Source organism: Ixodes scapularis, unplaced genomic scaffold (assembly GCF_016920785.2).
Source record: "Ixodes scapularis isolate PalLabHiFi unplaced genomic scaffold, ASM1692078v2 PGA_scaffold12__126_contigs__length_90152505, whole genome shotgun sequence".
NCBI classification, from domain to species: Eukaryota; Metazoa; Arthropoda; class Arachnida; order Ixodida; family Ixodidae; genus Ixodes; species Ixodes scapularis.
In genome coordinates, this window is record NW_024609838.1 from 4,560,044 (window position 1) to 4,582,432 (window position 22,389).

Below are 22,389 nucleotides of genomic sequence, written 5' to 3' on the forward strand. Positions count from 1 at the left end.
TCATGGTCTTCCAATTTTAGAGAAAGGTCACTATTCAACTGATCATATGATGTGTAACAAGGTTTATTGAACGAGCTTCGCGAAAAAAGGCTCTTCACTTTTTTTTTCTTTCTTTTGTCTCTATTTTGTTGGCATGGGAGTTTCTTAGCCAGATATCTGTAGCTGGACTTGTTCCTCAAAATCCGCCACCAGTTCCACGACAGAGTCGAAGAGCCTCTCGTAGTCCGATTTCCAGGACAGTGAAATTTTCAGATGCACGCACTGGGTAGGCGCGGAGGCTGCACCGCTCTCACCGCCCTTGAAGTTTGCGGCTTGCTGCAACATGCCGAGGAACTCCAAGTGCTGCTTGCACAGCTTGAGGCAGGCACACAGGACTGCAGTTATGTTGTCGACATACAGGTTGTACAGCCGGCCCAATAACACCTGCCGAGTCTGCAGCTCGCTGTGGAGCATAAAGGCCCCCTCAAGCTCAACCAGCGCATTGGCCTGAAATTGTCAAAAGTCGTGGGTCATCTATCAAATATGAAAATAAATTATCGTACCTATTTTTTTGTGGCTTCTAAAAAAGTGAGACATTTATAAATTTGTAATGCAGGATTAGAGCACAGCTCTTGAGGAGGAGGAGGGAGTGTATTCCCCTCCTCCTTCTTCATCCCCAATTCAGTTTCCCCGCTAAATTTAGCGGGGAAAATGACATCACGTGATTGTGTCACGTCACCTATGAACAAATTCAATTCCCCGCTAAATGTAGCGGGGAATTGAATTTGTGTGGAGGTTGCGTGACATCAAATTTCCCGCTAAATCTACCTGAAAAACTGAACTTCCCTGCTAAATTTCGCAGGAAATTCAGTTGGTGTTGACATCACGTGACGTTAATTTTCCTGCTAAATCTAGCGAAGAAACTGAGTTTGTCTGCTAAATCTAGCACAGAAACTGAATTTCCCTGCTAAATTTAGCGGGGAATTGATATGGTGTTGAGGTCATGCGACGCTAATTTTCCCGCTAAATTTAGCGGGCCGGTTATGCCGACGCCGTGGAACCTGGGAACGGATGCCTAAGAGCTAGCTGCCCTCGAAAAACCAAAAACACCTTTTATCAAAAAAAAGAAAAATATGGCACAGCCACGTGATTTTTGCCGACACCTCTTTATATTTCTGCTTCCTGCCAGTCCAGTTTCTGTTTTGAACTGTTGCAGATTTTTACTTTATTAAAAAAATAGGCTCCTTGCACATGACGTCATTTCCGATGCCCTCCAGAGAAAAGAAGAAGGAGCTCTCCTCTTATCAGGATCCTCCTTTGTGCCTCCCGGATTTGTACAGGCCTCGCTATTCTCCCCCCCAGAAGATTATAGAAGATTAACCTGTCAGTCAAAATTCTTACAAAAGCAGCTTCTTTCTCCTCCTTTTACTTGGTGTTCAAAAGTATGCGATGTGACGTCAGTGCAAGGACCCTATACATGATGCCATAGCAAAACGTTGATTGGGTAGTGTTCTGACACCATAATGGATTGCATATCAAAAGGTAAAACAAAACAAAAAAGGAATGAAAGCCGTTTACAACTCCCTGTAACGCCGAATTAGAGAGCAGCTCTTGAGGAGGAGGAGGGCAAGGTACAGAGAGGAGGCTATGCCCCTCCTCTCTTGCTCGCCTTCCACTTAGGGGAAAAATTTTCCCCGCTAAATTTAGCAGGGAAATTTTTCTGCTTAATTTAGAGGGAAAAATTTTCCGCTTAATTTAGCGAGAAAATTTTTCCGCTAAATTTAGCGGAAAAATTTACCCATCATGCACCGCGCGGTTACGCCGACGGCGACGCCGCTCAAGCCGGAAACGGGCACCTAAGAGCTGCGCTTTAAAAATTAAAATCGTTTGCAAATCTCTAATGCAAAAAAATTAGATTGCAGCTCTTGAGGAGGTGAGGGGAGGGTATGCTCCTCCTCCTTTCCACCTCCTCCGCGTCTTCCACTTAGCTGAAAAATTGATGCCCTGTGACCTCAGCAGCAATTCAATTTCCTGCTAAATTTAGTGGGGAATTGAATTGCTGTTAAGATCATGTGACGTTGATTTTCTCGCTAAATCTAGCGGAGAAACTGAATTTGTTCATAGGTGACGTGATATCAGTCATGTGACGTCATTTTTCCCTCTAAATTTAGCTGGGGAAACTGAATTGGTGTTAAGGTCATGTGACATCAGTTTTCCCCGTAAATTTATTGGGAAATAAATTTTCCCGCTAAATCTAGGAGGAACTAAATTTGCTCATAGGTGATGTAACACTGAGTCATATGACGACACTTTTCCCGCTAAATTTAGTGGGCGCATAAAAACTACTCCAAAAATTTTTTTTTTTTTTTTTTTTTTGAGGGGGGGGTAGTGTTTTTTTTTAAACGTCCTTAGATTCCAGAGCTTCCAAAAGAGGGCGGACTTTCGGAAGGACTTAGCACTGCGGAGTGAATATAGATTTCACATTTAAATATTCTAAGCTTAAAGGGGCCCTGCAATCATATTTAAGCGTCCACCTTTTTTGCGGTTTCCACGTCTCTTGGAGCTCGGGCAAACCAGCGGGCACGGGGAGAGTAACTAAATATCAGTGCGTCATATTTTAACCGGGCGACGCGGAAACCTCCTCCACTGACGAGGGCGACCCACGGTACCGAAAGCGCGCAAAATGTGACGTCTTTGGTCCTGGGCTTACTACTGGCCAGACCCGCTAAAAGCTTCTTTTTAGTCGAGATACAAAATATAAGTGGCGCGAACCGTTTTAATTATTTATAAAAGTAGTTTTTGTTCAGTATTTTGGATAAAAAAAGAAACGAATGCAGTTCATAAAGTACGGAAACAAGAAATGACCCGTCAACATACCCGCCACCAAGCGGTGGAAAAGGCGGCGCATACTAGAAAGGAGTAGTGGGATCAGGCGGATCAGGCGCCGACACGGAAAGGTCCCGGATGTACGCGGCGGCGCTGCGGTCGTTTGGGCAGGAGCATCCGACCGGCTCGGAGCGTTCCGAACGTTCCGAAGGCCTTCGGCGAGAAGCTTTGCCTTGCGGTTTGGCCGTTTCGCGGTATGGTAGCACAAAGCAGCTCCCATTCTGAACTGATCTTTACCCCGTGTTTGCTGCCGTTTGTGGCCAATGAAGTGTCATGCGGAATTAGTATTTAATCGCGCAGCAAATGCAATGAGAGCCGCTCTGGCTGCCCGCTGCATAGAGCCTATCCAGAACACGCTTCAATGGCGCCCTCTCGCGCCGTCGACTCGGAATGCGGCAGCCTTGAGCGCTCGATGAGCTCACTATTTCTCCTCTAGTTCACGGAGTTCACGGCCACTCTCAAGCAACCAAGGACGTCACGAAGGAGGTTATTTTTTGCTTGTTTTTGTAATTCTAATTTGCCTATAACTTTTAAAATAAAGGGAATTTCGAGAAAAGAAAAGTTTCACTAAGTTACTACGTTCAGTGCGCTCAGGTTCGGTGCAAATTAAAAATTAGTAAAAAAGTCATTGCAGGGCCCCTTTAAATGGTAAAACAAAATGGCTAGGTGGCGTAAGCTACCGCCCGATCCAAAGGGCTCAGCCGTATTTATCCATCCATCCATCCATTAGTTCAATAAACAAATTAAAAAAAAAAAAAAAAAAAGTTATGCGAACTTTGAACATTGCAAGTGACATCGGTATAACGTGGGAAGTTCTGGTTACGCTTTCGTAACAGGCTTTTGAAAAAGAAGACTGTCTTCCCTCTATTAAAACTATTGGTGCGAAATAAACAGCGCTTACCGTAGCAAGTGTAGAAAAAACTTCACTGACGAGGGCCTTGGTTGCTGTCATCTGAACCCGATAGTCCATGAGCACCATTCCAACGCTGACACCCGACCCCAGACATCGGAGACTGCCCAACAACTCTTCAAACAAGGTCGTGGTTTCTTGGGTCGAACTACTCACAGCCTTCGCGAATATGTTGAGAAAGTGAGCACTCCTTAGCAAATGCAAGCTTTGAAGGTTCTGGAGAATCTTCTCACGCCAGCATGACATTCCTCGGCTCTTGCTTTGCCACGAGCACTGTGACGCGGAATGAAATTATGTAGACATCGGCCGTGCCTTGAGCTCTCTATCGGACAACTTGCGTGATAATGTCAGAGCTCCTCAGAGGTGGTAAAAACGACGAACATTTTTGAACCGTGAAACTGCATGCAGAAAGGCGCGAGGCTGCACCACAAAATCAACCGTATTTTGTTCTCTATCGAACGCGTAGAAAATGGGTTCTTGTAAGCCCCAGTGATCCTGTTACTTACGCTGCTGTTTAAGCCAGCCGAAAAGCCGCTCGTATGTCAAGAGACGACGTGGGCTGTCTTTCCAGCGTTCGCTGGAAAATGTGGTACCCGGCAGCCTTGTGAAGAGTCTGCGAGGCTGTCTACGGACTCGCGCACGAGCTACCCGTGCACAAGAATTAAGCGCCAGCGCGTGCACTCAGCTGGTCCGAGACGGCCCACATGCCTGTGGCGTTCGAAAGTCATAAAACGATAATGCCTCATGGCATAGATAAGGCCTCAGCACACCGCATTACAATTTCTCACGAAACCACCAAAACTTGGTATCCACACAAAGAGTGCATTGGTGACTAGAAACTAGAACACAAGTCTAATCTAAGACCTTCATGTCACCCATAATAGAGAGACAAAGAAACAGAAGTGAGGTCACTTGCTGTCGCAGCTGCCATATCACGTGTCCCAAAACACAATAAAGCAACAACAAAAAAAAGGTTTCACATAGCCCACAATTACTTGGTAATAACTGGAGTAGACCATGATGAATGCTTTTGCCACACCCAAGACTGAGGTTTTAATGATCAAATCCTTCAGGATATGTTCAGAGATATGCCTTCATAATGCCATGGCTAGGAGGCCTTGATGCACCAGATTGTATAAACCACAGCTGCAAAACTTAGTATGACTGTTGGGCGATTGATAGGGAACTTCTGCGACTTTAGTAGGCTCCTCTGCAGAGCATGGCAGCGTGCCAACTTGGACAGCAGTCAGTTCCTATTTCACTTGCAGCAGTGAACTTAGTCATAAACAGCAACATTCTTGAAAACACATACTGTAAAATACCCAGGCAAGTGCCCACTCAAAATTTAGAGATGATCACAAAAAATGGGGGATGGGCACTTGTTTGGTCATCACTTTTACATATCAGTATATTGTGCATATTTTCTCACATCTTACAAATTTGCGTATGGGCAGATGCGCGGTATTCTACGGTAGAGTTGAATTGAGTGGAGTAAAACTGATTTTATTGATGCATGGCACAATTCGACACAGTCCGCGGTAGCATGGCTACATTCCAGTCATAGCCAGGAAATATTTTCAGGGGGGGGGGGGGGGGGTGCTGGGGTTGAAGACCCATAAGCTTGCCCTCCATCTGGGCTACCAATCCCTGCTTCATTCATAGAGGAAACAATCTTCCACATCAGCAACTGTTCAAGCTCTCCTCCTTTGACAAGACAAGGTGTGCAATATTTGTAACAGCATGCAGGACTGTTGACTGGCATGTGTTTGTCAAGGTGTGTTGAAGTGTTGAATAAAGTTCTGCCAAAGGAATCCTTTAATCCAACATCTGCAGAACGAGTCGAGCTCTCTCGTATTTGTTGGCATCAATATCCTCATCTGAAAAGATTTAAGAAATACAATACATCACCAGCACTAATCACTTCCATTCACTATAACGGGGATAAATTATAGGGTGCCTGAAACGTCAAGGCTTTATCTAAAATGAGCCGTAAATTTGGTGCCTGCATGTAGCAATCTAAACTTTTCATCAAAGGTCTATTTCACAGGTCAGTTTTACCCTGTACAGTGGAATCTCGTTATTTTGAACCCGAGAGGGCCCAAAAATTTGTTTGAATAATGTGAACTTTAAATAACCGGGAGTTTCCTTCCTAGAAACAGATAGGACGGGACCTGCGTGTTAGTTTGAATTATCTGCGAGTTTGAATTAAAGGGACCCTGCAATCCCATTTAAGCGTCTACCTTTTTTGCGGTTTCCACGTCTCTTGTGGTTCGGGCAAACCCAGCGGGCGCGGAGAGAGTAACTAAATATCAGTGCGTCATATTTTAAATGGACGACGCGGAAACCTTCCCCTCCTCCTACGGTGACGCCATGTGGTGTCGAACACGCGCAGCATGTGACAAAATCATGACGTTGTCGGTCCTCGGCCTCACCTCCTTTCCCCCCGTCTTCCCCTCCCCTCCCCTCCCCTCCCCTCCCCTCCCCTCCCCCCCCCCCCCCCCCCCCCCACATTCCTCAGCCACCGCGGTCTGCAAGCGTGGGAAAAGGGGGGGGGGGGGGACGGAGGATTAAGGACGTAATGAAGTAGGTTATTTTTTTATTTTTATGTAATTTTAATATCCCTACAACTTTTAAAATAAAGCGAATTTCGAGAAAAGAAAAAAATCACTAAGTTACTACATTCAGTGCGTTCAGGTTTGGCGCAAATTAAAAAAAAAAAACAGTAAAAAAGTTGCTGCAGGGCCCCTTTAACGAGATTTCACTGTAAAATTAGAAGGCGTAGCTCACTTTCTTTCGGTAAACAATAGGGCCAAAAAACTTGCCAGGGGCAACAGCGACGTAGACGACAGAGTCGAGTGGCGTGGCCCATTTGACGCACATACTGATAGATGGCATCAGGAGCAGCATCGGAAGGTATAGCCAACCAGAGAAAGAAAGCAGGCGACATGCAGACGAAATCCGTCGGCAGCAATAGTGTTGTCATTATGAAACTGTGTTTTATTTTATCAAAGTTTTGTTTTTAAACGAAAGGTAAATTACAAAAAGATTATGTTCATTTCAAGACCATGGTCGTCGCGAGCAGTCCCAATATTTTTTAAAAGCAAGCCGAAACTAGAGTTCCTGTAAAAGCTCCCTACGGGAGCCAGAGTTGTGCGTGCATCCCCGTAGTGCCGGCTTTCCTGCATGGCATTCGGAGCTTGCTCCTCACGTGACTGAATTCGGCGAATAGCGGCGTCGCGCATTTGAGGCGCACAGCGTGCTCAAATGCAGAGAAACGTACACCGGGGCACGCGCAACATCTACTTTCCTGCACGGCATTTGAGTCTGCTCCTCACGTGATTGGATCTCATTGAATAGCGGCGTGGCGGCAAGTGAAAAACAGATGCGCAACTCTAGCTTCCGTAGGTAGCCTACACAGGAACTCTTGCCAGAACAAGGAGGTAGCGCCATCTATCAATATAAGCGCCAAACGCGGCCTGCCACTCGACTCAGACGTCTGCGTCGCCATCTGCCTATGACCCTGGCAAGTTTTTTGGCCCTATTTTTTACAGAAATGGAGATACATCTTGCAATTTCAGAAGGTAAAACCCATTTGCGAAATATACCTTTGACGAAAAGTTTAGATTGCTACGTGCAGGGACCGATTTCTACGGCCCATTTTAGATATACACCCTATATATAAATTTTGTAAATGAGATGCAGGGAAGCTTACCTTCATCACCGTCCTCATTCGCTTTTTCCAGAAACTTGTTAGCAGACTGTTGGAGCCGTTCCCTGGCTCCTCCCTTGAGACCTTCTATGTACCTGAGTAGAATCTCAAAGTCGTCTTCGGGAATCTGGGAAATAAATGTACAATGTGGAGCTAAAGATTTCTCATTACTTTGCAATGTTGCTGTTGCACAGTTGCCGCACGGAATTTAGAATGGGCTCTCCTATTCAAAACTTTTTGATGGTTCTACTAGTTCGCACTATGCAAACTGCAGATGTCCACTCATAGCTGCAATGAAGCCAGATGATCCAGGCAAAGCTACTTCAAAGTTTTGGATCATATGTTTGATGTGTGCGAATACAATATACCAGGGATGGGATCCCTGTGCGAAATCCCACCTCAGCATCCTTGTGTCCACAGGGCCTTGAGTTTGCACATCGAATAGGAACGCTAAATCATTTTAGATGTGTAAGGCTTTTGCTACACTAGCTAAGACTTCTTGGTGCTTTCTATAAGGAATATGTTATAGGGCTGGCCATACAGAAAGAGAATATGAAACAGCAACACAAACAGCGACCAACATAAAAGTGGTGTCGTCAGCGTTGCACAATCACTGTCAGCTAAATTGGTTGCTGACCAAGGGAGCCTGTCAAATTTAGCAGATTTCAACGACTTCATACATCTCAAATTTAGATGACCATTGCAGTGGTGTCACCGCCGTGGACGAGCTCCCTTGCGGGCAGTATCACACTTCCATTGGCTGGCACAAGTTATCACGGGACCAAGGCGACAACCAATGGCATTCTTAAAGACAATTCTCAGAGCCTGTTAAACTCTGGGAATTGCCTCCGCTGGCACGGGACATTGGACTGGATTGCCTCTGCCAAGTGTTTAGCTAAGGTGCATGGTGATACATAAAAAAATGCTAATTCAAACATCTCTATGCCCAGTGTTTACACTAAGTACACTGGGGAACTCTATGCTCAGTGTGCTTTAAAAAATGTGAAAGCTTAATGTGCGAGATCCAATACCCTGGGGAATGTATCACAAAAAAGTACTGCCCATAGCCAAACGCAGACACTAATTCCAGGTCGATGAGTATACATCCATCGACAAAATTTCCGGGTGTAGCAGGTCATGAAATCATTAACAGCACAAGGCCATCATAATATATTTTGCATAAAAACAGATGTGGAAACAGTTGTATCTTACCATGTCCTCCTCAAAGGCATGAGACAAAAGCCAAAGCTGCTTATTCTTGCAGAACTTCCACGACGGACTTTGCCAGTCTTTTAGATATTGCAAGCACTGGTCCTTCGTGTTCCTGGTGGCTTCAGGAGGTGCTTTTCTGTTTTTCTTTTTCTTCTTCGCTTTTTTTACTTTGGCGAGTTTGCCTTCGCCCTGGTCAGAGGGTCCCGCTTGCAAAGGCTTCTTCTTGGGCGACGACTGATTAGATGCACCATCATTCTCAAGTCTGGCCTTCTTCCGCTTTTTTATTTTGGTTTTCCCGTCAGGGGTCGCATCTTCTACGCATTCAGAGCCGTCGTTCTCAACTTGTAGATATTCAGGGTTGTCAACCTCTGCCTTCCGCTTTCTTCTTTTCGCTCTTTTGTCAGGTTCTTCAGCACTTTCAGGGTTTTCAGCATCACCTCGATGCAGATCTTCATTAAGAACTTCAGCCTTCAATTTCTTTCTTTCTGCATTCCTGTCTTCTATCCCTACATGCTTAGTCTTTTTCTTGGGCACCAACTGATCGGATGCACTTCCACTCTCAAGTCCGGTCTTCTTCCGCTTTTTCTTTTTTGATTTCCCATCAGGGGTTGTGTCTTCTCCGTGTTTAGAGCTGATGTTATCAACTCGTAGATCTTCAGAGTTCCCAACTTCCGCCTTCTGCTTTCTTCTCCTTGCTCCCTTGTCAGTTTCTTTAGCATTTTCAGAGTTGTCAGTTTCACCTCGGTGCAGATCTACAGAGACTTCATTAAAAACTTCAGTTTTCAGTTTCTCTTTTTTTGCATTCTTGTCTTTTATCTCTACGCGCTCAGAGTTTGCGAACTTTTCTTTTTTAAGTTTACGTGTTGCGCGACCATCGTCATCAGATGTGGTACCATCGTTGGATTTCTGTAGCTTCCTAGGGGCCTTGTTCGTCTTTGGAACATGGTCATCTTCAGAGAGCTGAATAGAAGCTGTGTCGACAACAACGGTTGCGCTCTGCTGCGTTTCCCCCGTTTTCGACTCGCCACGGCGTCTGGACGATTTTGTCATAATTTCGGTGGAGCAACTTTCGGCGTTTCTTGAGCGTTCAAGGCGCCCGACATCCACGATACCGTCGAAAGTTACCTGAAGAGGACAGGAAGATGTGGTCGACGGCCCTAATCTACACAGAAGACACGATGGGGTCAGAATATTGCGGTAGTACGCACGATGTGATCAAGAACTTATTTAGCGAAGATCTTGCCGAAGAGTGGCTTCAGTGCCTTAAATTCTGGACGATATGAGCATCACCACGCCGTAGATCTTGTCACAAACCTACGATAAATTGTCGACCATACCGCCATGCATAATCCGACATGTTTTTTTTTTAGATGTCGATGGTATTGCAGCTTACGAATACAGACAAATACTAGGTTTCGGTTTCATTGCTTTCAAAGTCAAATGAAAACATTAATATCTACAAGGAATCACATGGATAACTGCCACCGTAGTTTCTGTAGGGTAAAAAAGAAAAGCACAGAGATATTCTGTCAATCTAGCTAACCTGAGCACTGAATTCGAAGAGAAAGAGAAAAACATTTAGCGAGGAGGCCGAAGAGGTCAATGTTCCACCACGAGGTATTTACCGAGATCTACTGTAAGTACCATCGTAATAGATTAATCTCACGTAACTCAGTTATACACGAGATTTCTGCCAAGTCATTTTTAGTCTTAACATACCCACTAGTGACACTAAAACCCATGTAACCTTAGCGTCGCCATCTTGATGAGTTGGGACCTTTACCTGAAGGAAGGCCAAGACCTCCACTGTCCCGGCGAGATGGGAGATAGCTGGAAGTCTGGAGCTCCTTACGTGGATGCGTTGTAAGTAAAACTACATAACTGACAACATAAATGCTTCACTGATTCTTTTCTGTTTTACAGTTCAACGGCTACCAACAACTGCATTATGGTCGCAGACCACGAGGTAAGTAAATGCCAGACTTGTCAGCCTGCGGCGACTTCATGCACTGTCAAAGAATATGGTGACTGCGCATCAGATAAACTTTTCGAAGTAGACCAACAGTGTTGGGTTACAGAAGAACGAATTGGATTCTCCAATGACCTCACCCCATTCACAGTGGAATCCCTTCATGCCACCGAGCAAGGCTTCGAAAACAACTTTTGCATTGAAAATTTAGAACGTTTTGACAGCGATTCTACAATCAGCGAGTACATGACGCCAGCAGGCTCTCAGTTTTCGATAGACAGCCTCGTCGTGGAAGGGCCAGACGACGTGTCCCTTCTTCACACTTCCCATCGTGACGATGTGGCCGACGTGTTCTGCTCGTGTCTGGAAGTTTTCCTCAGTAGTGAACCCATTATGATAAACACAGTCAAACCAAGCACGTCACACACCACAGGGTTATACACACCTGCCAAGTCATCCAGGACCGCCTCTTCCGTGAGCATCAACCTCAACGAAGACACTGAGCTCTCCCCAGAGAGCGGAGAGCATGGCACCTCATCTTTCGATGCAAATTACATGGAAAGCAAAGCTCAATTCTACGAGCAGACGGCTACCATTCTGGACGTCTCGGACCAGCGTGTGAATTTCATCAACACCCCCAGTGTACTGTCTATGGTCAGCGGCCACGCTCCGCATGCAGATCACCTACTCGGGGAGAGATACCCGGACCACATCATTGAAGACGGTTACCACCAGTTCGACAACGACAGCAGTCTGGAAAGCGGGAGCACCAGCGTGGCTACTCCTTCTGGCAGCAGTCCCTGTTCCTCAAATTGCGAGTGCAGCCCCATCCTAGAGACGGCACGGTTCCAGACGACGGGCACCGATACGTCGACAACCTCCATCTCCCAGTTGCTGTCCCTGTCTGCCAGCAAGCATGGCTTTAGCGGGGCCGAACCGGGGAGGCAGCAGACGGACAAAAAAACTCGTCTGAAACTAAACGGTTTCCCGCCCTGGACTTGGCTCAAGAAAGCTGTGCGACGACAACTTCAAGCCATTTGCGGCCGCAAGCGGGGTAAGAAGGCCAAGCAGGCGAGCAAAGGACCAAGCAGGTTTCTTCGGTCAAGTGAAGACTCCTTGGGGAGCGGACCGCTTTGTGAAGAGTCTTTGGAGGACGATGGTGTTGATCTGTTTGGCCTGGAGTCCCCAAGAAGACCGAAGACGGCTGCCAGCGGTCGTCCCTGCCTTCAGATCAGAGGTCAAGGGGACGAAGGTGTGGATGACAACATCAGCTCCGACGAATTTTACATGTCCAAGTGGAATCTAAAGGGGATGTACCAACGCTTCATGTCCTACGCGCACAACGTCTGGTGTTGCAGGTCCTAGACCAGGACTTGGTGGTCGTCCTTGCCGCTACAGACATCGCCATATCCGTAGTGCAACTCTTTGGAACTTATTGCAAAAAAAAAAAGATACACACCACTGTTGCTTGTGCAATTGCTTTTTTTTCTTTTCCTATGTTTCACTTTTATTTTTTACACCACTCACAAACACAATTCTTCCTCTCCACACACTCATGTGCAGTACATTCACACACGCGCTCGCAAGACTCTAGCGTTTTTGAGTTTTTCCTTGGGAAAGGAGGGGGTTGCGAAATAGCATCCGTGTGTGGGGAAACCTTGAGTGTGAAAGGGGAGGGGGGGGAGGCTTTCTGAAAGCAACATATCAAACTTTTTTTTTTTTTCTCTACAATACTAGGTACAGCTATGTACGGTCACCCTTCCAAACTGTCTCCGCCGTTTATACAAGATGTGGTGACTCGTCCCCCGTAAAACAAAGTAAATAGAAAGAATCTCCGCTGTGACCGTCCAATTTTAAGCTGGCAACAGAGGCAGGAGCATATATATATTTATATATATATATATCAACCACGGTGCCTCAATATCGAAGCAGCAGACAAAACCTGTACAGTACGACTCTCCACCAGGTGTCTCTCGCGACAGGTTGGCACCAAAAACGGAAAAACCTTCCCCCAACGCAAAACCAGACTTCGTGCGACCGACTAAGAAGCGGCCGAGCAAAGCCACGCGATTGTTCCCCGACCTCCGATAAAACAAGGAGCTACCCTCCAATATTTTGGGGTGCAAATTAAGTATACACCTATACATATGTATTCTAGCAGGAAAAACAATGAAGTACCACTAAAACAATTGATTTGCGAAAAAAAAAAAAGGAAGGTCGGAATGAACCACGATGACGATGCGCAACTTAAAAAAAATATCTTACCAAGAGCTGCCTTTTGGTGAAGGTGAACCTTAAAAAATAAGTCGACGTGGCAAAAGTAAGCAGCAGTGGCGGCGTTGGAATTCGTTAAAAAAAGTTATGGTACTTTGCATTAATTCCTTATTAAAAAAAAAATAAAGTAAAAAATGTCTGTAAAATTGCAATCTAAAATATAACAGTTTGAGGCTCCAAAACTCTAATGTCGCGCACTGTCCTTGTCTCAAAACCAACAGACGGCGTCACGGGTCCTTTGCGTACAAACTCTCCTCTCTATACAAATGCCAAAAAGTCAAATTTCTTTTTTTTTTTGTGTGTGGAAAGAAATGTACATTAGAAGAGGGAGATGAGATATACAAATATCACAATGCTGCACAAAAATTCTTATCCCCGACGTCCCCCCGCCGCTTCAGGAAACATAACAAAGAGGAAATAAATTACAGACGAGTGTCCACGACGAGTGTCCGCGATGCATGGACGCACAAATGCATTTCCGCAGTGGCCAAAGGGGAGTTTTCTTTTTTCCTGGGGACGAAGAGGGGGAGATGCCCGCCTTCGAGGCCGTCTCTCGACCCGCAACGTCCGCAACCGTCTGCTCGGGTTCAAGATCGGGGAAACCCTCGTTAGAACATGGCCTCGAAAAAATCTAAAAGAAAAAAAAAGAACAACTCGGCAAGTTTCGTACCCAGAAAGCACGTCGCAAACGATCTACTACAAAACGGCCAGACCGGACGCATGAAAGACAAAAAATAAATGCGGTCCGTGAACGAGCGAGTCCAGAGATTCCCAAAGGCGCGACAAAGCAGGCGACGCAAAAGTGCGTCCCCCCCCCAACCCGACAGACCCGAGCAATCGAAAGAACATGGCAGGGGGGAGGGGAGGGTCGTCGTTCGGGCCGACCCGAAACTGTAAGGAACGGCCCCCCTCGACTAGCCCCGCCCACTCAGTGCGGGCTTTGCCCCCTTCGTGCGGGTTCCGCCCACTCCGTCCAGTCCCCCCAATCGGCGTCGAGGCCGCAAGAGACAGACGGCCGCCACGGTCGTAGTTCGGGGTCCCCGCACGACCTCCACCGCACCAAAAACCGGCCGGACGACGGCGGCGGCAAGCAGAGCCGGCTTCTCTTCCGGCTGTGGATCGGCACCGGGTCGGCTTTTAGAGTCAGACCTTGAGGACCTCCTCCTGGTCGCAGTAGAGGAAGCGGAACTGGTCGATCATGGTCTGCACCGAGTCCTCGAGGTGCGGGCGTACCCGCTCAAACATGCCCATGTCGTTGAACTCGAGTGGGAGCAACGTGGGCCACCAGCAGATGGCGAGATTCTTGCTGTCCATGCTGTTCAGGCGGCAGTTCTCCGCCACCCTGTGGACAACGGGGAGGGCGCAGAAAAAGTCGGTCAGCGACAGGAAACGTCGGAAACTCAACTTGTCACCGCAACGGATGCGTTGCGCTAGGGTCACTCGATGAGCTTCTAAGTATTGAAATTCCCTTTTTTGGGTAACGTACTGCCATCTTTCGTCCATTTGCCGGAACAGTTTTATTTTTGACCACTCCACTCTGGGTGAGCCAATCCAAGTTTGTGGGGAGAAGTTGTTTTATAGAACCGATTTCTCGTACACTGACATTTTCTTGAGCGTCTTCTTACGTGAAGACAACTGATGGAAGGAGCTTTCCTCAATCGTTTCTTGAGGGGATCAAATTAAAATTAAGGGTTTTACGTGTCAAGCCAACAAAGGGCATGTGGCACACCGCAGTGGAGGACCGAGGAGTAATTTTGACCACCTTTGGTGTGCAACTGAAAGCTCGGATACCTTCTCTGCAATAAGCCTCTGTCCGATTGCAAGCACCTCAGGCGGGAATCAAACCAGCCACCTGGGGATCTGTAGGCCAGGGATTTGCCTCAGAGCCACTAAGGTGTCTTTCTTGAGGGGGGTGTTGCAGTGCTGTACATTCCTAATCTAATTGCTACTGCATGGTACAGGCTGAGGCCATCAGGTTATCAGTTATTATCAGTCAAACTGCATTGGATAAATTAGATTTCTATAGTGTCAGCCTTTTCCTGCCACATCTGCAAGGGGATAATACTGACAGTATGTGGCTTTACTTCAGATACAACAGGGAACTGTACCGAAGCCTTTCCCAAAACCTCTAGAATGACAATATCACTAAGGCGTTGCAGCCTCGCAAATGAGACAGGAAAGGCTCACATCACTTTTCCCCCAATTTCTTGTGAACAGAAAAAGCCTCCAACTTATGCTTGCACTCAAATGGGAAGAATACAAATCGGAAACTTACTTGACAAAGTGCTGAAAGACAAACTTGAGGATTTCGAAGTTGACAGTGGGTAGGTTCTTGATGAGCTCCTTGAGTGCCAGAAGTCGACAGCTGCGGTCTTGGATGCCTTTAAAGATATACAAGGGAAAAAATCATGAGCCATTCTACTCTGAGAAGGTGGGTGACCAGTGAAGCTGTTTAGCAGACGACACAGACCCGCCCTGAGGAGCTGGAGGAAACTACACACGTGCGACGGGACTGCCACCCCGGGAGAGAGGAAGGAAAGGAAACTAGGCACGCAAGCGCTTGGAACGACAACAAAGAGAGGGTGGTGCGAGCGTAGACATGGCCGACACGGGTCGCACAGCAGCAAATCTGTGAGAAACCTTTATTATCTATCTGAAATTCTACTGATCTTGAAAATGGTGTCTATTGTTAACTAATCTACTGAACAGACCTATTGCTAAATTACCCAAGCATCAAGAGAATGCAGGGAATGGTGTTCCATGGGCCGCACGTGCCGGCGTCTGCAACAGTAACTGTTCTAAAGCAAAAGCCTAAAACAAATAACATCTTGCACACGCCTTCGTCAATGGTTTCTTTTGGTTATTTACTTCGAATCTTTTATACGGGGAAGGCGTGCGCGTGCGGCAGTGAAAGCGTAGAGTTTTTAGTCACTGCACATGAAAAATCCACGGAACCCTAGCCATAAACAGCTTCGCTGTAAAAGGTGGTGGGGTCTCAACAGAACCAATCAATTGTACAGGCGGTCAAAGTCAATCACTGAACTATAGAGGCAGACAAAACCTAATAATCATACACACAGACCAAATCAATCAAATATTCGGGCAGACAAAAGCAGCTACTCTATCAATAGTAGAGAAAGATGAGACCAATCAATCAATCAAAGAAAGTTGCCAAAGGCAACGGACAAGATAGCAGACCCACTGGCAATTTGGGTGAAACCAGTCAATTGATTGAACTACCAATTAACCAAGCAATAAACTAGTCAACTGACAGACCTATCCATCACTCAGTCAAAGACAGCGGTCAAATGCAACAGACAGATGAAAGGCATCCCACTGGCAACCCTGGTGAAACTGGCCAATCGACAGAACTACCAATCAATCGGGGAAAGACATCAGCCAAAGGCCCCCGGCCATCTCGGCGAAACTGGTGAACTGATAGACTAGTCAATCAATCTATTAATCAAAGTGGCCAAAGGCAAAGGAAGAGTGGTCCCTACTGACAATCCTGGTAAAACTGGCCAACTGACAGACCAATCAATCAATCAAATAAATTAAGGAAGGGCAGTCCCACTGGCAATCCTAGTGAACTGATAGACTGACAAATCAATTAATCAACCAAGGTGTTAAAAGAAGGTGGTCTCACCAGCAATCTTAGCAAAACAGGTCAATTGATAGACCAGTAATCAATCAATAAAAAAAAGGGTGATCCCACCAGTAATCGCAGTGAGAGGGGTCAATTGATAGACCAAACAGCCAATCAAGGGAAGAATAGTCCCACGACCAATCTTGATGATACTGATCAATTGATAGACCAATCAAAGGGACAAAGGAGCCCACCGGCAATCTCTGTGAGCTGATCCATCTCGCCGGGTGACAGCAGGGGCGGCAGCCGCTTGGAGAAGAAGTCCTTGAGGGCCGTGGCCACCGCGTTGACAGGGATGTCCAGCTCGCGGATGGACACCCCTGGGTCCTCCTCAAACCTCTGGAAGAGCAGGTCCACGTGGGCCCGGTTGCCCGGCACCCGGTAGATGCCCTCAGAGTCCAGGCCCTCCTCCTCGATGAAGCGCACGCACTTGTCCACAAACAGGGGCGTGGCCACCTCCTCCGACTGCACAAAGTCCTCCAGGCCTCCCGAGGAGGGACCCTTGCCGTTGCTGCTGCCAGACTTCTTCTTCTTCTTCTCCGTCAGACGCTTCTGGCGCTCCTGCGGCGCAAGGACACACACATCCTGGCACTGAGATAATGCAAAGTCAGCGCCGACTCAATGCTGGGCTAGCAGCGCACTGTGTAAGCAAGGAAAAGGCGGGGTCACATGCATCGGAGCGCTGGTACAGTGCCGGTACAGCACTGATGCAGTGCCAGTACAGCGCCGATACAGTGCTGATACAGCACTGATATAGCACTGCACTGATATAGTGCAAAATCAGTGCTTTGTCCTTATCACTGAGTAAGCACTGCAGTGTATGTGTAAACAGGTATTAAAAGGTTGAGCATGTCTAAGGGGACTGACACTTCAAGGACGACACAGACGTCACCCGTGTCGTAGCGGTAATTGAAGGTAGTTCTTTGTTGTTTCACCAGATGGTGCTGCAGTGCTACCAGTCTCATGCTGCATGCGTCGTCACACGCCACAACATCTCTGTTCTATACCGTCTAAAAATAAATGGCTGCTATCAGAGCTTCGAGGGAGGCAGGACATCTCTCTCACCTTCCCCGCGCATGGCAGGCAATACCACTACATGCATTATTTTAAACGAACGAGTCGTTCCTATTGCATTACCCGAAATCCACATAACGTTTCAGATAATCTAAGTCGGACACTTGGACAGTGCACGATCGTGGAATGTGTTGTTTGCAGCATAAATTCTGTGCCATTTTTGTCTGCTCGCAAAACGTGGAATACCGGAAAAGGCGCATAATTTACGATGCTTCCTTTTGCATAATCCTTGTTCCACTCGCATGGAAAGCAATCCCGAGCTAACTGCATTCCTCTGATAATCAGCAAGCGCTCTTTGTTTCGTCCACGCTGGCTTAGCTTTCCTCGCTTGCTACCGGCCCCACACCCATCTGGTCTGGCGTGTACACGCCAGATGGGACGCGGCGAGGCACGTCGCCTCACCTCTTCCTTGATGCGTCGCTTCTCCAACTTCTCGTCCTCCCGTGCCTTCTTGCGTTCTTCCTTCTTGCGGGTGTTCTTGTCCGACTCACAGCGGTTCTTCAGCATCCCACCGAGCTGCGTCGAGCAAAAAAGGAACACCACGTTCGCTTCAGTGTAAAAGATATCAATTTCTTATACAGTTGACTCGCATCGATTCGAGTTTGTTCTATCCGACTAATCGTTTAATTCGACCCAGTTCAAAGGTCCTAGCACAAAGCCGGTATAATACATAGAAAAGGAAATCTAGTTATTTCAATATTGAAATATAAAATATTGGTTAATTCGACCTAGATAGAAACAGTGGTGGGCAAATTACAAGCACAATCATCAATGTCTGACGCACAAAAACTGGCTTTTTTTTTTTCTTTCCGAATCACACGATGGGCAATTTACAAGCGCGATTGGCCGCACCTATCGGTGAAAAAACCTGTTCTAAAATTTTGAAGCGCATGCTAAATTGCAAAGTGAGAGAACAAGAGAGCACATGTTGAGACATGGGACACAACCGGGTCTCAACACAAATCAACCATTGCAACACCACTGCGGAGCAGCGAGTGCAACTCCGCAGCGGCGTTGCAATGGTTGCCGGCAGCGGCGGTGCCGGTGCACACAACCAATACAACTATTGCAACACCGCTGCTCCGCAGTAGTGTTGCTATGGTGCCGGCGGCACGGGCCGCCAGTCACCGCAGCTGCCGCCGCACCGAATGCGCGAAAGACATACACGGCCACTCCCACCGCCGTGCGGCAATGTGCGGCGGCTCATTGTAAAAATGTTAGCCCACCTGATCTAAAGCGCTGGATATTCAGAATTTCGCACGCATCTTTTGATTACACTTTCGGATAATTCAACCTGATTTCGCATGTCCCATAAAGGTAGAATTAACGGAAGTCGACTGTACCATGTCTTGCAAGAAATAAACATTTTAAACAAAACCAGGAAGCGATTAATTTTTTAAAAAGAGATGCCCATAGTGCGACAACAAGCTTGAAAATGGCAGGGAAGGACGGAGTGGCCAGACTCACCCTTGTGGCCGCAGCAAGGTCCCTGACTGCGACGTCGTAACTAGAATTATCGTCCGTGGCAGCCACACAAGACAGGCTCTGCTCCAGTTTAGGCTTGACTGCAACGCACCAAATCGCAAACAGTAAGTCATGCGCCCACAGACCACAAGAAACCCAAGCTTTGCATCGCAGATTAAAGAAGAACCAAAAATGATCAAACAGTTTAGTTTGCAAATCAGTTCATTTCCTAAAACATGAGCAGGCTATTCGATCTCACAACCGTCATACTTTCGACTCGTTGAAACCTTCGTCCAAAAATCACCAAACAAAAAGTGGAAGTGGAGTCAAGTTGAGCAGACATAAAGGTGCCAAAAGCATGTACCTAGTACAAGCAGAAAGTTCTGTGAGCCACAAACACTGGTGAAATTTCTTAGAACAGCATAGACCCTTTCAGAGGGACCATAAATGCTGAAACTGTTCAAGCGGACGAGATACTAAACTGGAAGTTTCGTGTCAGAGATGCAACAGCGGACTCTACTGGTCCTTGCAGGTTTCAATGTGCGAGTTCCAGAACTAGATACAACCAAATAATTGCAAGTGGCGATGAACGTTAATTTACCGAGGGACCACGCTCGAAGGATTTTAGTGGTCCAATATGAGAGCTAAACTATAACTGGACACAGCAGTGGTGCCACTTCCCAGGTCGATTATGAATGGGATTTCGTTCAGTCCAAGGAGTGTCCCGTGCTTCTGAGCGACGCAAAAAATGTAAAAACAAGGATTACAAAGCTTAACTGGCAAAAAAAAGCCGGAGGGAAAACCACCGTGCCCTCAGTGAACGACGACTGGGCCCCGGCTGCCAACGTACTGGGGCATCTGGCTAGTGCAAACCAAGAAAAATTCCAACCAACTACTCCAGTATCCTTTTCTCACTCAGTCTTTGGCACCAGAGACAAAACGTCGGAAGAAGAGTTTAAGACAAGATAAGGAGGCAAAGAGATGGAAAGAGAGAGAGAGAGAAAGGTAAGAAAAATGGACGCCCAAGACAGAAGCAACGTGTAAGAGAACACGCAAAGTCAAATGTCACATAAGATCGGCCACGGCCAAGATTTGTTGCCACCTGGTTACAGGCCTATGGTGTCAACACTTTTTCGGCGAACTGCGTGCAGTTCAAGAGTAACGTTTTGAATAGCCAACACACACCACAAATGCAAAACAAGACGAAAAAAGATAAAGGCACATTCATGCCACCAATGGCAGGTGATAAAAAAAAAAAAAAAGAATAAGACAAAACGAGGGGCCATGCCACAGTTCCTAAAGTATAGACCAGGGGTCTCAAACTCGCTGCCTGCGACTCGTTGGGACGCGGCCCGCAGGCAACACGCTACGAGTCTTGGTTCATATGTCTCGAACGCTCGTGAAGTGGCTTGCGCCATAGTGATCTCATCTCGCCGATTCATTTCCGCGCGAAAGGTTATAACTATGCTCTTTTAACATATTCATGAAATGTATACTTATCTGTGTTCATTTGCCCTTTGTTTCGCTTTATCTTTTTCTTCCCAGCTTTTTTTTAAAATTTACAACAATATTGTAGTAGGCTGCAAGTGCAAACTTTTTGTTGGAGGATGCATCTTCGCTGCGCGAACTCTCGATTAACAGGAGCAACTGTCGAAGGTGAAGCTACGAGCTCGGGATTCTCGCCTTTAAAAGGATATTTAACTGTTATAAGACAAGTATGAGTGTTGTATCGCCAGGAAGATAAAAGCTGCCAAATTAACTGATTGCCTTTAGAGACACGTTGAGCTTGGTTAATTCCCGAGTGAATTGAGCAACGGGAACGACAGTGTACCTGTTCTCGTTCTATTCAAAATGCGAGCACGTTGGCGGGGAGGTGGCACTTTAATTATTGTTATCACATCAAGTCAAAGCCCAGAGCAGTCATATAATCAAATCAAAAAATGTCCCCGTGAAAACTGAGTTTACAAAAAACGCAGAGCACGAAGTCTCTTCTCTTTCGAATCGTTAGACTCTTTCCCCCCTCCCCCTCCGTCTAACGTTGGCCCTCGGTCTTCCCGGTGTAGGATATCTGGACCCCACGCTGAAATGAGTTTGAGACCACTGGTATAGACAAAGGCCAGACAACTTATTTGTTTCCATAGAAATCTTTCTGGGGTTCTAACTTCAACAAGTGGAATCTATCAATAGTAGTATTTGCCCATACATCGTTAGAATCGAACTTTAGTTAGAGAACCTTTTGTCCAAGTGATTTCTTCAAGAAATACTGTCCATGTCATACCTAAACTGGTGGTGACTCTTCTTAGTAACGAGAGGAAAAGAAATAAAATGCACTTGCTGCCAAAGGACAAACATGAGAAATCAGTCACAAGACCACTTTGGATGCTGAATGCAGGAGAAATTTCGGTGCCTGCTAAGAAGCAAGCTAAAGTTAGTGCGTAACTTTATCTCATCGACTAACCTTCACACAAATTTCTTCGAAAATCACTTTCCACGGTACAAATGGTGCTCACTCATATTTTCCCTTCTCAATCAAGCAAGAAAAATGGCCTGCATAATTTTTCAGAACAACTGGAAGGAAAAGTAAACATTCACAGCCTTCTAGACAACAATTTCATGCACGAAAAATAAAACAATAGACCTATACCTTTCGTTCATTGCACGCAACAGTCACCTGGCTCCAAGAAGCGCTTTTTGCTTTCTTTAAATTTCTTACCGGTGACCTCCTTATCGAGAACCATAAAAACAAAGGACAGACACAACAGCACCGTGCGTGCCAGGTTCTTGAATTTGGTGCGAGAAAGAAATCCTAGCTCAATCCAAATCCCACTAGTTTCCATTCAAGGGACCACCTTTCAAAATAAAAAAAAATTCATTAAAAAAAAAAAAAAATAATAATAATAATTTTACATTCACAATGTGCACAAACAAGCTTGCACAAAAGAAAAAGAAAGGCCCACAAACATGCACCGAAACAAAAAGCACAAATGCACAAGACACCAAATCACGCAAGAAGAACGAGAGAAGGAAATGTAGAAAGAGAAAGAGACAGAACAGAGCAACACTTCCTGGATGAAAAGGCCGTAGTGTTGGATTTTCTACGTCGTCTACACCCCGACTACGTCGGGCATAGGTTGGATACGAGTGCTGAGTCAGCTTTCGACTCGGACTTGCGATCCAGCCATCGAAGACGCGAGTTTCAACCGGACACAAACGCAACACTTGCGTCCAATGTTTAGGCGACATTCAAAATCCAGTACTATGGCGTT

The 22,389-nt window shown here is 46.4% G+C and overlaps 4 protein-coding genes across 7 annotated transcripts in view; 1 reads left to right on the plus strand and 3 right to left on the minus strand.

The window, feature by feature from the left end:
* Nucleotides 1-42: 42 nt before the first annotated feature.
* On the minus strand, nucleotides 43-5,153 carry LOC120836584. The gene is made up of 2 exons (XM_040205560.3): nucleotides 3,767-5,153; nucleotides 43-486 (listed from the first exon to the last, which is right to left on the minus strand). The coding sequence occupies exons 1-2, from the start codon at nucleotides 4,019-4,021 to the stop codon at nucleotides 145-147; spliced, it is 597 nt and encodes a 198-aa protein (XP_040061494.1). The 5' UTR covers nucleotides 4,022-5,153; the 3' UTR covers nucleotides 43-144.
* Nucleotides 5,154-5,572: 419 nt separating this feature from the next.
* Nucleotides 5,573-10,076, minus strand: LOC8024498 (titin homolog). The gene is made up of 3 exons (XM_029991256.4): nucleotides 8,697-10,076; nucleotides 7,488-7,611; nucleotides 5,573-5,652 (listed from the first exon to the last, which is right to left on the minus strand). The coding sequence occupies exons 1-3, from the start codon at nucleotides 9,744-9,746 to the stop codon at nucleotides 5,591-5,593; spliced, it is 1,236 nt and encodes a 411-aa protein (XP_029847116.2). The 5' UTR covers nucleotides 9,747-10,076; the 3' UTR covers nucleotides 5,573-5,590.
* An 835-nt stretch (nucleotides 10,077-10,911) lies between these two features.
* LOC121045818 lies at nucleotides 10,912-12,030 on the plus strand. Its single transcript, XM_040499139.2, has one exon. It carries the CDS (start codon nucleotides 10,912-10,914, stop codon nucleotides 12,028-12,030), a length of 1,119 nt encoding a protein of 372 aa, XP_040355073.2.
* A 99-nt stretch (nucleotides 12,031-12,129) lies between these two features.
* LOC8024500 (rho GTPase-activating protein 190) overlaps nucleotides 12,130-22,389 on the minus strand; it is a 54,025-nt gene continuing 43,765 nt past the window's right edge. For all 4 annotated transcript variants that reach the window (XM_040205563.3, XM_040205562.3, XM_029991255.4 and 1 more), the window contains 5 exons: nucleotides 19,127-19,224; nucleotides 18,062-18,175; nucleotides 16,780-17,146; nucleotides 15,215-15,320; nucleotides 12,130-14,281 (listed from right to left, as the gene is read on the minus strand). In XM_040205563.3, the coding sequence (XP_040061497.1) occupies nucleotides 14,083-14,281; nucleotides 15,215-15,320; nucleotides 16,780-17,146; nucleotides 18,062-18,175; nucleotides 19,127-19,224 (884 nt within the window). In that variant the 3' untranslated portion in view covers nucleotides 12,130-14,082. The remainder of the gene's footprint in view (nucleotides 14,282-15,214; nucleotides 15,321-16,779; nucleotides 17,147-18,061; nucleotides 18,176-19,126; nucleotides 19,225-22,389) is intronic.